Source organism: Phyllobates terribilis, unplaced genomic scaffold, assembly GCF_046119375.1.
Source record: "Phyllobates terribilis strain yellow unplaced genomic scaffold, ASM4611937v1 Scaffold_3__8_contigs__length_932513732, whole genome shotgun sequence".
Taxonomy (NCBI): Eukaryota; Metazoa; Chordata; class Amphibia; order Anura; family Dendrobatidae; genus Phyllobates; species Phyllobates terribilis.
The window spans coordinates 547,907,482-547,924,480 of NW_027362763.1; the positions used below are offsets into that span (position 1 = coordinate 547,907,482).

Below are 16,999 nucleotides of genomic sequence, written 5' to 3' on the forward strand. Positions count from 1 at the left end.
AGGAGCGTTAACCGGTGCTCCGGCGGCTTGCTGGTCGTCGGCCATGGTTGCACCCCCCTAGTGAACCGGAGCCTACCTTTTTCACTTCTCATCCGGTAGGCCGCAGCTCCGCGGGCGACGGTCTTCTTCCAGGACCTTGTGTCGCTCGCGTCTGACGTCAGAGCGTCCCCTGGGCTCCTTCCAGGACCTGACGCTTCCTGGTTCGACGTCAGGGGCGGGGCGTGTCCTGTGCTTCGTGCGCTTTCAGCGGTTCCGCCTCTCTGATTCCCGCGGTTACACCCCTATTCTTCCCGCGCGGCGACAGGAAGATGGCGGACAATGGCGGGAAATCTCAGGAATGGCGGGAAACCTTCACCACAGTGAGTATTACAGTCTTTTTAAGGCGCACAGTACCCGGTGGCAATGGGCACGCAATCCTGTTCGTGACGCCAGAGCTGACGCGCCCCCTGGGCCGTGGGGGTACTCGGCAGCCGGGCCTCTGCGTATGCTGGTGGGGGATATCACGGTGACTGGCCCGGTCCATGACCCAGGGCGGTCAGTAAAAAGGGGAATTTATAGGGGATTTGGAAAGTTCATGACGCCGCCTGTGGAATGCGGCAAAAGGGGTGCCGCCGCTGCGGAGCAGTCCTCTGGAGCGGGTGTTACGGCAGCAGGGATGGTGTGGCTCTCCACAGGTAGAGATAGCTCCAGGGCAATGGAGTGGGGTATAATGGAGGATGCTGGGGAGAGACGGCAGGACGGTCCCGGAGGAAAGATGGACACTCACACGGGGGTAAGCTTCAGTACCTTTACTGGTGATGGTGCAGGCACAGTCCAGGGTACTCCGGGCAAAGGGTGCACTTTTGGACTCTCCAAAGTGAGCGGGTATAGGGCCTCCTGATCCGTGGCTTTTCTCGCTAAGTTTCTGGCCTGCCTGGAACTAGGCCTAGCTTGGTTACTGTCTCTCCCTTGCGCCTGCTGACCTGGTGGTAGGGCCTTCTCTTTGGAGATCACTCTCCCTGGATGCTGGGGCCTCTGTGACTCCTAGCCCTGGTACTGTAGTCAGCGTTTGGCAAACCTGGGACCTGTAGTCCTCCAGGGGTTCCGGTGGTCCCTACTGGGTGTAAAGAGTCCCTGTAGGCGTGGACTCGGTGTCCGGTATATATCTCGGGGTGAGCCTGGTATGCTCCTCTGCCCCCTTGCTACTTCTTCCTTCTCCTCTCGCCTTCGGCCCACTCAAGGCCCTCACTAGACTTCACCTCGTGCTGTAGGCCTTGGCTCGCCTAAGCACCGCAGCAGCTTGCTGCTCTTCGCTGCTCTCTGAGCGTCAGCACGCTCTCAGCTCTAAACTCTGGGCTAAACTGAGCTGCCTGGCTCCACCCTCCCTATATGTATCCCTATCAGGGCTCCCTCTGCTGGTCTGAGGTGGTAGGGTGGAGGTATGTGAATGTGTGAGGGCCTCTTGTGGAGAAGTCCATCCATGCACCCTTCTGGGTTCTGTGGCACCAATGCACAGCAGGGCGCCACATTTCCTCTCCTACACATGATGGCTCCGGTTAAAATACACCTCCTATTCAAGTGCTCTGGTGAATGTGAATAGCAGTAAAGTAATGCTTTTCACATGTGCTGGGTGCTGTCAACAATTGTCAGCAGAGCAGCTGGCTCTCATAGAGAGAAGCAGTGAGACAGCAGCTCTGCTATTCAGAGACACCCGAGACATCAAGGAATGTGGATTATGATGGAGGAGCTTAATGGAAACAATTTTTTTAATAAATTGGAGAACGAGGGAAAGTGTGGGGGGAGTCATTATTAAAATATAGTGTTTCTGTGTGTGTTTTTTTTTTTAAATAAAGTGTTTTTTCCTGTGTGTGTGATTTTTATTTTTAATTACCGATTTAGTAATGGGGGTGTCTGATAAACACTAGTGATGAGCGAGCATGCTCGCTACTGCTCGGTGCTCGCCCGAGCATCTCACTGCTCGAGATGCTTGGCGCTCGCCGAGTATTTCCGAGGTTGCTCGGCGGGAGCTCGGGTCCCCTCCCTGCATGTTTGGCGCGCTTTAGAGCGCCAATGAACATGAAGAGATTGTCTGCCACACACTGTAATGCCGCAGCCATGTTGGTTTTGGCATTACAGTGATTGGCTGGCCGCACAGCATCATCAGGTCTATATCAGACCTGGCGCCGCCATGCTCGTCACAGTCACTCCGGAATCAGACAGTGTAGGGAGAGGTGCTGCTTTGTCAGGGAGAGATTTGCCTGTTTCTTAGTTAGTGTAGGTATACCACAATATATTATTCACATATCCTGCTGCATAGATATCAGTGCTAGGCAGGCAGGCAGTGTATGTGGCAGACTTCAGTGCATATAGCAAGAGCGTCCATTCCAGTTCTGTCTGCTGCTGGTGCTTTTACAGATATTTCTAGAAATAGCCCCAGGTATCAGGGACAGGAATAATTTTTTTTGGGATCTTAATCCTGATTATTTGCTTAAAATGCAATCCAGAGAACACAATTTTTTCTGCTCCATTTGCTTGCTGGCACTGCAAAATACAGCCAGATTCTTTCCATATTTCAGCGCTAAAAATCCATCTATTTAAAACTGTGGTTTGTCCTTCACACGGATCACATATAATTGCGCTGAAAATTCTGCCATTTCTGGCCTCCATTGAAATTTTGTTGCAGTGTGTCAGTGAAGTTATTTACATGAGGTCGCTGTTAAAAATAGTTACCTACAGGCCAGCTATTTAAAACTGTGGTTTGTCCATCACACGGATCACATATAAGTGCTCTGAAAATTCTGCCATTTTTGGCCTCCATTTAAATTTTGTTGCAGTGTGTCAGCGAAGTTATTGACACGAGGTCGCTGTTAAAAATAGTTACCTACAGACCAGCTATTTAATACTGTAGTTTGTCCGTCACACGGATCACATATAAGTGCGCTGAAAATTCTGCCATTTCTGGCCTCCATTGAAATTTTGTTGCAGTGTGTCAGCGAAGTTATTGACACCAGTTCGCTGTTAAAAATAGTTACATACAGGCCAGCTATTTAAAACTGTGGTTTTCCGCCACACGTATCACATATCACTGCGGTTCAAATCCAGCCATTTGTAGTGAACATGGAAAATATTGTCCTCCATTTAAAATGGGCAAGGCGCGTGGCAAGTGACGGGGATGTGGACGTGATGGCGATGATGGTACATACAGAGGACGAGGCCGAGGCCGTGGGCTAGCTGAAATTGTGCCACAACAAACACCCACATATTCTCGCTCGACCTTCCTGTCCCAATTAATAGGGGACCACAGAACACCACTATTGAACACAGAGCAGTGTGAAAATGTTATTAGTTGGATATCAGATAATGCTTCCAGTCACTTAGCCACCACCACCACCACCCTGTCTTCCACACGGTCAAGTCTCAGTAGCCGTGAGTCTGGACCGCATATTCCTCGCCCTGATCCTCCTTCCTCCCACCATGCCGAGTGCTCGGAGACAACTGATCCCACACTTGGGCACTCCAAAGAGCTGTTCAATTTTCCATTTATAGATTCGGGCCTCTTGCCCTGTCCACTTAAAGCGGGGCAAAAGGAGATCGCATGTAGCAATACCCAAATATTTGAGCAGCCACAGTCACACGAAGGCGATAGTGGAAAACTGTCACAAGAGGTGGACGATGATGAGACACAATTGCCAGAAAGTCAGGAGGAGGACCAGGGTGTGGAAGTGGAAGACGAGGTGGTGAATGATAAAGTAACTGACCCAACCTGGCAGGGGGGCATACAGAGCGAGGACAACAGCACAAAAGGGGAGGGAGGCATAGCACCACAGGAGGCAGGAAGAAGCAGTGTGGTGACCGCAGACAGAAGGTGGGCAACTGTTCACCGTAACATCAACACGAAGGAAGTTGCCAGTACAACTGCTAGGTCTTCCTGAGTCTGGTTGTTTTTTAAAGACTCTGCCGATAACCCCAAAAAGGCCATTCGCACCACCTGCCAGGCCAGCATCAGCAGGGGTAGCAAAACTACCAGCCTGACCACCACCAGCATGATCAGGCACATGGCAACAAAGCACCCAACTAAGTGGGATGAACCCCAGGGTCCAGGAACAGTGTCTGCGGGTGGCACCACTGTTTCTTCCACTGTTGTGCGTGCAAGCTAATCCTCTGTCGATGGCGCATGCGAAGATGCCTCCTGCTCTGCACCTGTTGTTGCACACTCTCAACTAGCACCACCAGCAAGCACGTCCACGTCCTTGTCCCAGCGCAGCGTTCAGTTGTCCCTACCCCAGTCCTTGGAACGCAAGCGCAAATACGCAGCCAACACTACTAAATTCACACATTTCGCGACTGCTTGCACTCAAATTTATTTAAATTTGTTAATTTTACAGCATCATTGTCTTATATGGGATTCGGGTTTGGGTAAAGTTCTGGTACCCGAACCGAACTTTGTAATAAAGTTCGGGTCGGGTACCAGAGCCTGAACTTCCACGGATCCACACATCCCTACCAGTCTCTCTTTATAATTTTATTGGTCTTATCTACTCAAATCCCACCAAGGACAGCATCTGCAAGGAGCTTTTATGTTCTCCTCGTGTTTGCGTAGGTTTCCGCCGGGTACTCCAATTTCCTTCCACACTGTAAACACATACTGATAGGGAATTTAGATTGTGAGCCTCAATGGGTACAGTGCCGATAATGTCTGTAAAGCGCTGTGGAATTAATGGCGCTATATAAGTGAGTAAAATAAAGAAATAAACTAAAATCTATTTTGAATTCTACAGTATATTGGCTGTCTTTGCTTCCCATTTATTTTGGTTATTGTAGATATTTTCCAAAGCGCCATGAATTATTAAGTGGCTGTACATACATTTATATTGATAAGATTATATGTAAAGGGTAGGAGATGACAGAAGAGCAGGAAGGAAGAGCTACCGACAGAGCTCTTCCCCCTCCGGTCAACATAGAATCTTGTCAGTACTAACTGCCATCTCCTATCTCAGTAATGTAACAATTTGTCTTCACTGAGTACAGATTTACCCAGGAATTGAGAATTTTGAAAAAGAAAGCTCAATCCTGGAGGAGAAAGATACAGATTTCTTTGATAGGATATATTACAAAGTTGCTTATTTTCATATACTGTATACTTGATATCTTTGGCTACCTACTGGACATCTATTCTCCTCTTCATTAGGTGAATGTTTTCAGAAGGGAACACAAGCATGCGTCACAAGAAGTATACAATGATAACATTTAGACAGCGGCATTTTTTAATGATTCCAAAATAACAAAACGGTATTGATCTTATGTGCTCTAAAAAGATATATGTAATCCCTAAATGTGGGGTAGTGTCTTTAGTCAAACTTTTTGAAGCACATACAGTATAATGCAATGATCAGCATCAGCATCATAGCTGAGAGTACTTACCGTTAAATACTCTTTTCCTTTGCAGTATATCATTGAACGCTCCCAACTGGAGAAACGGACCCTTCAGATATCAGTGTGGCATGCAGGTAGGCTGCAGAGAAAGGTCTTTCTAGGCGAAGTGCTCATTCCACTGGAATTTTGGGACTTTGAGGATAACTCAACTAAATCATTTACTTGGTACCAACTGAAAGCAAAGGTACAGTACAGTTCATTAACTGCTTGCATATGAAAACTTGTATTCTCTGCTGAAGACAATGAACATTTAGCTTTAACCCCTTAGTGACCAAGCCAGATTTTTTAAATCTGACATGTCACTTTATGTGGCAATAACTCTGGAGTGTTTCAACATATCCCAGTGATTTTGAGAGTGCTTTTTCATGACACCTTGTGCTTTTTCTTGGTGGTAAATTTAGGTTGCTATATTTAGCTTTTATTTTTAGAAATAATTAAAAAAAAAAAAAAAAAAATTAGCAAATTTCAGACTTTGAATGTTTATACCTTTAATCCATGTAGTCATACCACTGAAAAAAAGTTATTAGATAACATTTATCTTATTTCTGACTTACATCAGCACCATTTGTAAAATGTCCTTTTACTTTGTTAGATGTTAGCAGGTTTAAAAAATTAGCAGCAATTTTTTATGTTTTCAAGGAAATTTACAATACTTTTTTAGGGATCTATTCCGTTTGGAAATTACTTTGGGGGACCCATATATTGGAAAACCCCTAAAAGTGATACCATTTTAAAAAACGCCACCCCTCAACGTATTCAAAACTGTTGTCAAATACTTTATTAACCCATGTGTTGCTTTTCAGCAATTAACGCAAAGTGGAATGATAAGAATGAAAAATGTTATTTTTACCACATCTGAGCAGGCCACTATATCTGGCAGACCCTAGGGCCATTACAGGTTCTTGAATTATCATAGTTACCAGCTATCCGAGATGGTTCGGGGTGAGCTGGACCGCAGAGTGAAGGCAAACGTGCTAAGCATTTCAGGGAACTCCTTCAAGATTGTTGGAAAACCATTTCCGGTGACTACTTCTTGAAGCTCATCAAGAGAATGCCAAGAGTGTGCAAAGCAGTCATCAAAGCAAAAGGTGGCTACTTTGAAGAACCTAGAATATAAGACATATTTTCAGTTGTTTCACACTTTTTTGTTAAGTATATAATTCCACATGTGTTAATTCATAGTTTTGATGCCTTCAGTGTGAATGTACAATTTTCAAAGTCATGAAAATACAGAAAAATCTTTAAATGAGAAGGTGTGTCCAAACTTTTGGTCTGTACTGTATATGATGAGCACACTAAGAAAAGGCTCTAGCAGGCAGATGTTGACCTACTAGACTACTCTTCTATCAAGTTGAGCATCAAAAATTAAACTACATACTTGCCTCATTCCTCACATTGAAGTGCTATATACTGGTGGCTATCTGTAGAATTTACTGGCAGAAGTACCTAAGCCCTTACTGGTAGAACTTCTTTGGATGCATTTCCTAACAGGCTAGGGCTGTGCAGTAACATTTGTTATATAAGAGCAAGTCTCAGATAAGTCACATGACCAAAAACACTTATGAGACCTGTCTATGACTTTCTGGTGTGCAACAATTTTACAACTGCGTAAAAACAACCAAATCAGACAGGGCTTATGCCAGTTGCAAGATGCGTGCAGTTTGCCCTAAAGTTTAAGACTCGAGGTCCAAGTCACAATTTATTTGTGGCACAAAAATCCATTGGTTTTAGATTTTTTTGTGATGGTCGTTTCATGGTAGTTTTTTTGGGCAACACTATGGCCCTAATTCATCAAAGTGTTTCAGAAAAGTGATGTAAATAACTTTGAAAAGTAACAAAATGTATGCACAATAAAAAAAATTTACTTTTCATGCCAGTTTTGAGCTGGGGCGGACCTAGGATGGGGACTGACTATGCCCACCCATCAAATTTATGAAAAGCAGCAGCATTTTTTACTCCAAAAATGTTACTTTAGTCCCCGACTGGAGTAACAATTCTGGCGAGGTGCACTAGTGATGTGTGACAAATTCATAAGTGGCGTGCACCTCTTAATGAATTCTGCACATTTTATTCCTGCCCTCCCCTCATTATAATTGGCATATGAAATACCAGTCTTAATGAATTAGGGCATATGATCTTTATAGCGTACATTCAGGTTCATTGTGCAGCTCTTGCCTTAAAGGAAATCTGCACTTGACTCATGCTTCTCAAGCCATAAACAGCATGGATCAGAGCCTGAATGTCAGTGAAAACATACAGTGGCATGTAAAAGATTGGGCATCCCTGGTCAAAATTACTGTTATTTTCAACAGTTAAGCAAGTTGAAGATGAAGAGATATATATTTTTTTAATCTTTTATTTTTTAAAAATTGCAAAAAGGAAAATGGGCCAATGCAAAAGTTTGAAAAGGGTGGCAGTGGTATTGGAGGAAGAATAAAAGTCGGTTGACATCTATTAAATTGTCCAGTATTCCTTTGGCGCTCCCTGAGACCACTGCACCATTGTTTACTTGTGAAATATCTCCATACGGAGCCAAAGCGGCAGGAGCAGCCTGGTCTATTTGGATGTTTGAGGACCTGCGGTTATCCAGCCACCGGGTTAAACTACTGAGGACCTGCGGTGACGTAGTATCTGGTCCAGCAGGATCGTGTGACCACTTGAGGAGCACGGAGTTGCGAGGCAAACACCGACAGGACGGTACTACAAATAGAGGCGACCCGAGCCTCATTAATCACACGCTTAATCTTGGTTGTGTAGACGTACACAACCATCACAGGTGAGTGTACTGGCACTTTTTAAATTAATTAAATAGCCCTGTGAGTCTACACATGCGCCCTTTCTTTTCTTTTCAAATGCAAAAGTTTGGGCACCTTTGGAGATTTGTGTGCTTAGATAATTTTGACCAAGGTTTCAGACCTTAATTAGCCTGTTAGGGTTACTACATGTTCACTATCATCGTTCGGAAAGGCCAGGTGATGCACAGCTTTATAAAAACCCAGTCTTCTCCAACTTTGTGCCATAAAACAGCAGCCATGGGTTCTTCTAAGCAGCTGCATAGCACTCTGAAAATTAAAATGGTGGAGGTCCACAAAGCAGGAGAAGGCTATATGAAGATATCAAAGCTTTTTCAAGTTGCCCTTTCTCAGTTCATAATGTAATTAATAAATGGCAGTTAACAGGAACAGTGGAGGTCAAGATAAGGTCTGGAAGACCAAGCAAAATTTCAGTGAGAGCTGCTCATAGGATTGCTAGAGAGGCAAATCAGAACCCCCGCTTGACGTCAAAAGACCTTCAGAAAGATCTAGCAGACTCTGGAGTAGTGGTACATTGTCCTACTGTTCAGAGACACATGCACAAATATGGCCATCATGGAAGAGTCATCAGAAGAAAACCTCTCCTGCATCCTCACCATAAAATTCTGCATTAGAAGTATGCAAAAGAACATCTAAACAAGTCTGATGCATTTTGGAAACAAGTTCTGTAGATCTATGAGGTTAAAATAGAACTCTTTGGCCACAATGATCAAAGGTGTGTGTGGAGAAAAAAGGGCACAGAATTTCAGGAAAAGAGCATATCACCAACCATTAAGCATGGTGGATCAATCATGCTTTGGGGTTTTGTTGCAGCCAATGGCACAAGGAACATTTTATGGGTAGAGAGAAAAATGGATTCAATGAAATTTCAACAAATTCTTGATGCAAAATATAATACCATCTGTAAAAAAGCTGAAGTTGAAAAGAGGATGGCTTCTACAAATGGATAATGATTAGTGATGGGCGAGCACTAAAATGCTCGGGTGCTCGATGCTCGGGACGAGCAAATTGTAATACTCGGGTGCTCGACCCGAGCAACTATGGTAAACTGTGGTAAGCATTTTTCAGGCTGCTCCCCCCCCCCCCCCCCGGCGGTCTGCAGAGGGCCTAGAAATTGCCCAAATCGATGGAACAATGCTCAAATTACATGGGAACAGCATGGGGAAGACCACTAAAACCATTTCTGACTCCCAGGCCACTGCTGTCAAAAACGTTGGGAAATATGTTAAGGAACATCCTTTCCAGGGTAATGACTTGTATATAAGGCAAAATAAATATACAAAAACAAAAATGCTCCTCCACACCTTGGGCTATGTTCACACGTAGTGTTTTTGATGCGTTTTTGCACTTTTGCATTGCTTTCAACCAAGACAAATGCATTCACTGGGAAATGTCATTTTAACATTTTACAACCTTATCTGTCCATGTGGTGTGTGACATATCATCAGACACATCCTGTTTCATTTATGATGGAGGGACTCTGAAAGTCACAAAGCCTATTTTTATAGGGCCATCAGGCGGCCCTTACTATTCTTAAAGGGCCAGGAGTTGGCCCTCGCTATTGTTAGAGAGCCATCAGCCGGCTATGCTTTGTTGTTCCCATTATTAACGAGTGGGTCTCCTATACTGTTATTGCGTATGCAGTGAAGCAACGACTGCCAAATATTTGGAGGCACTCCAATGCCCCTTGCAAGAGACGTAGAGGTCAGAGAATCTCCTAAAAACAATTTTCCGATTATTAGGAAGTGGGTCTCCCATAGTGTTTTTCTATGCAGTGAAGCAACGGCTGCCAATAATTTGGAGGAACTTAAATGCCCCTTGCAAGAGACGTAGAGTTCGGAGAGCCTCCTAAAAACAATGCTCCCATTATTAGGAAGTGGGTCTCCCATAGTGTTTGCCTATGCAGTGAATGCAAAAGCTGCAAAAAATTTGGAGGAACTCCAATGCCCCTTGCAAGACACGTAGAGGAGGTGATATGGTGGTGAATGATATGGTGATGGAGGATGAGGAGAAGGAGGAGGACAAAAGCAAATAGACAAAATCAGGAAGCATATACCCATGTGTAGGTGTGAAGAGGTGCATGGGAATAGACCTCCCAAAAAAAGACACTGGATTTGAGTTTATGTTACCCTGCTATCATTTGGTGGTGTTGAGAAGTCTGGCCCAATCCAGCCCTTGTTTATTTTTTATAAGAGTCAGCCTGTCAGCATTTTCAGTTGACAGGCGGATGCGCCTGTCAGTTATAATTCCACAAGCGGCACTAAAAACCTGCTCTGACAAAACGCTAATGGCAGGGCAGGCCAGGACCTTCAAGGCATAGAGAGCCAGTTCATTCCACGTGTCCAGCTTGGATACCCAATATTTATAAGGCACAGAGGAATCACGGAGGACATTGATACAGTCAGCAAGGTAATCCTTCACCAACTTCCCAAACTTTGCACTCCTTGTGAGAGTACCCCGCGCCTCTGGGCCTGTACGATGGGAGGGTCTGAGAAAACTGTCCCAGAACTTTGACAGTGTTCCCCTGCCTCTTCTGGATTGGAGTTGTTTCTCTCTTGCCTGTTCTCCTTGGTTGTCCAACGAACTGTGACCTCTGCCGCCAGCGTTTTCAGATGGGAATTTTTTTAATAATTCCGCAACAAGGGCCTTCTGGTACTTCCCCATTTTAGTAGACCTGTCCACCTCGGGAATAAGAGATAGAAAGTTCTCCTTGTAGCGTGGGTCTAGAAGTGCCACCAACCAGTAATGACTGTCACCCAAAATTTGGAGAACGCGAGGGTCACGGGAAAGACAGCGTAACATAAACTCAGCTGTGTGTGCCAGACTGCTAACAGGCAAGACTTCCGTGTCCTCACCAAGAGGATGACTGACCATGCTCTCCTCTTCCTCCCTGTCCTCAGGCCATACATGCTGAACAGACAGCATGACAGTTGTGCAGGTAGTACCGTCTATAGCGCATGAAACTAGCTCCTCCTCCTCCTCTTTCTCATTGTCACCCAATCCACATTGGGATGAGGCTAGGCTGTGTGTAATCACCCTGTATGGTTCCTTGCTCCATCTCATCGTGCTCCGCCTGCAATGGATCCTCTTTGATTGTGAGCAGAGAGCATTTCAGAAGACAGAGAAGCGGGATGGTGACGCTAATTATGGCATCATCGCCGCTCACCATCTTGGTGGAGTCCTCAAAGTTATGGAGGATGGTACATATGTCTGACATCTTTGTCCACTCCTGAGGTGTTATGTGTGGCATCTGAACTGAATACCGACGGCCTTGTTGATGCTGGTAGTCAACAACTGCCCTCTTCTGCTCACAAATCCTTCCCAACATCTGCAATGTAGAGTTCCAATGCGTGGGGACATCACACACCAGTCGGTAAGCCAGAAGCTGCAAACGCTGCTTCTAAAACATGGCAAGGGCGGCGGAAGCTGTAGGTGATTTTCTAAAATGTTACACACGACCATGCCTGGCTGTAGGTTCAGCGGTGTCAGCCACAGATCTGCCTGCTCTTTCAGAGCTGTCCACAACTCTTCAGCATTGTGTGGTTTGTCACCTAAGCATATTAGCTTCAGCCCAGCCTGTTGCCGCTTGACCAAGACAGTGCTGCAGTGCTTCCAGCTTGCGACTGATGTGGTAATTTCAGAGATGGATGCTGAAGAGGAGGAGGAGGTGCAGGAGCTGTAGAATGTGGGGGCAACCCTGATTGACCCAGTGCCCGCAATCCTCAGCGTCGGGAGGACATATTCCGTCCGAAGGTCCGACTGGGTCCCGGCTTCCACTTTGTTAACCCAGTGTGCAGTCAGCGAGATGTACCGTCCCTGCCCACCAGCACTTGTCCACATGTCCGTGGTTAGGTGGACTTTCCCAGTAACTGCATTGTTGAGGGCACGGCTAATGTTGTGGGACACATGCTCGTGTAATGCGGAGACGGCACACCAGGAGAAATAGTGGCGGCTGGGCACCGAGTATCGAGGGACAGCCACCGCCATCAGGTTGCGGAAAGCTTCCATCTTCACTAGCCTAAAAGGCAACATTTGTAGTGAAAGCCGTCGCAAAATGTGTGAATTTAGTAGTTCTGGCTGCGTATTTGCGATTGCGTTCCAAGGACTGGGGTAGGGACAAATGAACGCTGCGCTGGGACAAGGACGTGGACATGCTTGCTGTTGGTGCTAGTTGAGAGTGTGCAACGACAGGTGCAGGGCAGGAGGCATCTTTGCATGCACCGTGTGACGGACAAACCACAGTTTTAAATAGATGGCCTGTAGGTAACTATTTTTAACAGCGAACTGGTGTAAATAACTTCGCTGACACACTGCAACAAAATTTCAATGGAGGCCAGAAATGGCAGAATTTTCAGCGCACTTATATGTGATCCGTGTGACAGACAAACCACAGTTTTAAATAGATGTATTTTTAGTGCTGTAATATGGAAAGGATCTGGCTGTATTCTGCAGTGCCAACAAGCAAATGGAGCAGAAAAACGGTGTTCTCTGGATTGATTTTTCAGCAAATAATCAGGATTAAGATCCCCAAAAAAATTATTCCTGGCCCCTGATACCTGGGGCTATTTCTAGAAATATCTGTAAAAGCACCAGCAGCAGACAGAACTGGAATGGACCCTCTTGTTATATGCACTGCAGTCTGCCACATACACTTCCTGCATGCCTAGCACTGATATCTATGCAGCTGAATTACTCCTCAGAAGGACTGTTAGTTGAGATGGATATGTGAATAATATATGGTGGTATACCTACACTAACTAAGAAACAAGCAAATCTCTCCCTAGTTCAGCAGCACCTCTCCCTACACTGCCTGATTCCGGAGTAGACTGTGATGAGCATGGCGGCGCCAGATCTGATATAGACCTGATGACGCTTTGCGGCCAGCCAATCACTGTAATGCCAGAACCAACATGGATGCGACATTACAGTGTGTGGCAGACAATCCCTGCATTTTCATTGGTGCTCTAAAGAGCAGGGAGAGGACCCAAGATCCTGCCGAGCAACCCCGGAAATACTCAGCGAGCGCCGAGCATTTTGAGCACTGAGATGCATGCTCGCTCATCACTAATAATGATCTTAAACACACTTCAAAATCCACAATAGACTCAAAACGTGCAAGCTTAAGGTTTTACAATGGCCATCACAGTCCCCTGATCTGAACATGATTGAAAATCTGTGGCTAGACCTCAAAATAGCAGTGCATGCAAGACGACCCAGGAATCTCACAGAACTGAAAGAATTTTCCATGGAAGAATGAATGATCCCTCAAACAAGAATTGAAAGACTCTTGGCTAGCTACAAAAAGCATTTACAAGCTGTGATACTTTCAAAAGGGGGTGCTACTAGGTACTAATCATGCAGGGTGCCCATTTTCCTTTTTCTAAATTTTAAAATATAAGAAATGAACATACATATTTTTTTGCCTAAAATGCAAAGGAAATGTGTCATCTTCATCTTTAGGCCTTCTAGAGATCATTTCATCTTCAACTTGCTTATCCGTTCACAAAAATAGAAATTTTGACCTGGGGTGCCCAAACTTTTACATACCGCTGCAGTTTAAAGATCTCTTCTGTGTGTTTACATCAAGAGTGATTTATCAATCACCTGGAGCAGGGCAGGGAGAAGCCAATTCAGACTTATTTAGTCTCTCTCGGAGCTTGAAGCTATGTTTTTCTCTGAAACACCAGTGCTTTTCACAGAAAAGCAAACCTGGCTGCACTGAGGGGCACAGGGTGGTAGTCGTGGTGAGGGGCTTCTGTTCTCCTCCCACACCCTGGCACCCCACATATACTGTAAAAGATAAAGTCCTATTCTTCGTGTAGTTTGTGTGTATTCGATAACACTCACAATTTTCCTTGAGGGTCTGATCTGCTCCGGGACTCTGACCTCATCTGCAGGTAAATAATCAAACACAGTCTCTTGTTCCTTATTTAACAGTTCAACTTTACTTAAACCATTGGGGTTCCACAGCACATTGGGGTTCCACAGACACAGTTTCAGCCTTCTTTAATACTCCTTTCATTTCTAACTCTATGTTCCCTAGGTATGATCCACCTGGTACCACAGCTTTCCAGAACCTGGTTCTGCTTCCTATAGGGACATCCCTATCCGTTTGCCCTTCCTGGGAAGTGAGTAAAGCCTCCACACTTTCTCCGGGCTGTAGGCTCTGGACGTTTAGGGAAGTTTCCTTGCAGTTTACTGCTTCTTTTTCTATAGTGCTGCTTCTTTCTTTTTCTGCCTCTTGCTATATCATTGTCGACCTTCAGCCCACTGGACAAGAACTTCTCCACTCCTCTCAGTTATCCCTCCTGCGCATACTTTAACATCACAACCAACAACTACATCTCTGACTGACTGGAAAAAGAAAAACTGTTGCTCTTGTCAGGCCCAAACTCCTCCCTCTTTTGAGTGGACCAATCACCAACTCTTCTTCATTACTACCCTACTGTAGTCACTAAACCTTCTATATCTAAGGTGCCCCCAACTAAATCTTCCCCCTTTTTAACTTAATTCCTAAGTCCTATGCGATGCTTTATGTCGTATAAATTAATAGGCCCACCACTGCCTATCTGCCCTAATATTCCTATCTATCACTAACTAAACCATGCTGGAAAAACAGGCATTCCTCACATGTATGAAATCTGTCAAACAGTTGCAAATCATGTTCACGGAGCGACGAAAACTTAAAGCCCGAGCACGCTATAAATACTCGGTGCTCGGCCGAGTATACTCGGCGAAAGGGTTAACAAAACATACTCGCTCATCACTAATTATATCATAAAATTTCACATTTATTTGTAATTCTTCATAAAAACTGTTCCGCAGGTTCGTCCCCTTATGTTTTCTGCCCGCCCGTCTGCTTCGTTTTCTGTCTGATTATAATACGTATTAGAAGTTTTTGCTTTATTGAATCTATCTTTAGTGGAGCCCACCAATATATCTGATAGGTCCCCAGATGAATTGTAATTAGAGGAACCCATGGACATGTTGAGATTTGTGAAACTGTCCTCCTCTATTTCCTTGAAATTTATTATAGGTTCCGTTTTTCAAAATTGTAACTCGGTTTATTTTGTTTCCATGTGTATACTTGATTGGACTCATAGTCTTTAATGTCTCTTTCAAATTTCATTTTTTTTAGTATCTGAAATGGTGTCCTCCAAACTCTGTAGATTTTTTTGCTTTTTTTTTTTTAAATTTTGTAACTACAAACAAGAACACCACAAGGTATGAATTTAAGACAAGATTTAATACTGCAATATAACTAACAAAATTCATTTATGTTTCCAGGTGATTTTATTATGTATTGTTTGGTGTATTTTTTAGTTGTATTTTCTCCTCCAGACAATATGGGGTTAAATCCACAGACCAGCACCAATTAATTAACGTGCACACAGGTGCCTGGGAGACGAATTATATAAAAGTATCGCTAGAAACCCCCAACAAAAGACCATTAATAAGACTTCTTAGTTGAAATGCATCGGTTTGTTCCTTGGGTATTCGGTGGTCCGCCAGCTTGTCAGTTTTTATGAAGAATTACAAATAAATGTTTTTTTATTATGTAATCAACACTTGATAATCATCTTTCCTCTGTTCATTCTGCCAGTTTGAGAGTTGCATATCCCACAGCGGACACTGTAGCACTTTAGCCCAGGTTAAATGGGTTGCCTGCCTTGGGGTAGAAGTCTGCAGTCATTCTATGTGACTGCAGACTTGTGAATCCTCACAGTGTGCTCATTGCTTGCTGTAAGGCCATGTTCACATGTTCAGTATTTGTTCAGTATTTTACATCAGTATTTGTAAACCAAAACCAGGAGTGGGTGAAAAATGCAGAAGTGGCTTTCCAACATTGTCCCTAGACGAAGATTGCTCCTGCAAAGAAAGGATACGAGAAGAAGGGGTGCTCCACCATCAATGAGGTGGTCACTAGGGAATAGACCATTCACAAGCGGATACATGGTATTGGCTTCAAAAAGTGTGCTCCCCGGGCTCTCAAAGAAATCTGTAAATTTGCAATGAGAGATATGTACTCCAGACATACGTATCGACACAAGACTGAACAAAGCTGTGTTGGCCAAAGGCATTAGGAATGTACCTTACCGTATACTGTATGTGTATGTTTATCCAGGAAGCGCAGTGAGGAGGAAGATTCTCCCAGCAAGCTATACATATTGGTCACATTTGTGCCAGTTACAAAGGTCTTCAGACAGTTAATGTGGATAAAAACTAATTTGTCATCATAGTTGAAATAAAAAAAACTAAAACAAAAAAATGCAGAAGTGGTACACCTGTTTCTATACTTTTCTTCTGACTGTTCCACTCCTGATTTTGGCTTACAAACACTGATGTAAAATACTGACCAAATACTGAACATGTGAATGTGGCCTTACGATTCTCTAGTGTCGGCAGCGGGTGATCATGTGACCGCAAGTAAGTGATTTGCCTACTTCCAGTCACATTCCAACTAGACATGTCCAACCTCACTCAATACACTTGCATTTAGCAATTCCGCACACGTCTAGTTGGCACGTGACCACATGTATGCAAATTGCATACTTGCAGTCACACCCCCCACCCCCCTGTTCCCAGCACTGGAATCCTCACAGCACGCAGTGCTCGCAATGTGAAGATTCACAAGTCTGTAGCCACATAGCATGACTGCAGACTTGTGACCTAAGGCCAGACAACCCGTTTAACCTATGGACATACAGTTGAAACCAGAAGTTTACATATCGTATATACTCGAGTATAAGCCAACTTTTTCAGCACATTTTTTA

The 16,999-nt window shown here is 44.5% G+C and overlaps 1 protein-coding gene and 1 pseudogene across 5 annotated transcripts in view; both read left to right on the plus strand.

Annotated features, from left to right (window-relative positions):
- Positions 1-16,999, plus strand: part of SYTL3 (synaptotagmin like 3) — a 250,595-nt gene that overhangs the window by 203,523 nt on the left and 30,073 nt on the right. For all 5 annotated transcript variants that reach the window (XM_073671356.1, XM_073671357.1, XM_073671358.1 and 2 more), the window contains one exon: positions 5,426-5,596. In XM_073671356.1, coding sequence (XP_073527457.1) covers positions 5,426-5,596 — 171 coding nt within the window. The remainder of the gene's footprint in view (positions 1-5,425; positions 5,597-16,999) is intronic.
- On the plus strand, positions 6,345-16,452 carry LOC141257849 (large ribosomal subunit protein eL31-like; annotated as a pseudogene).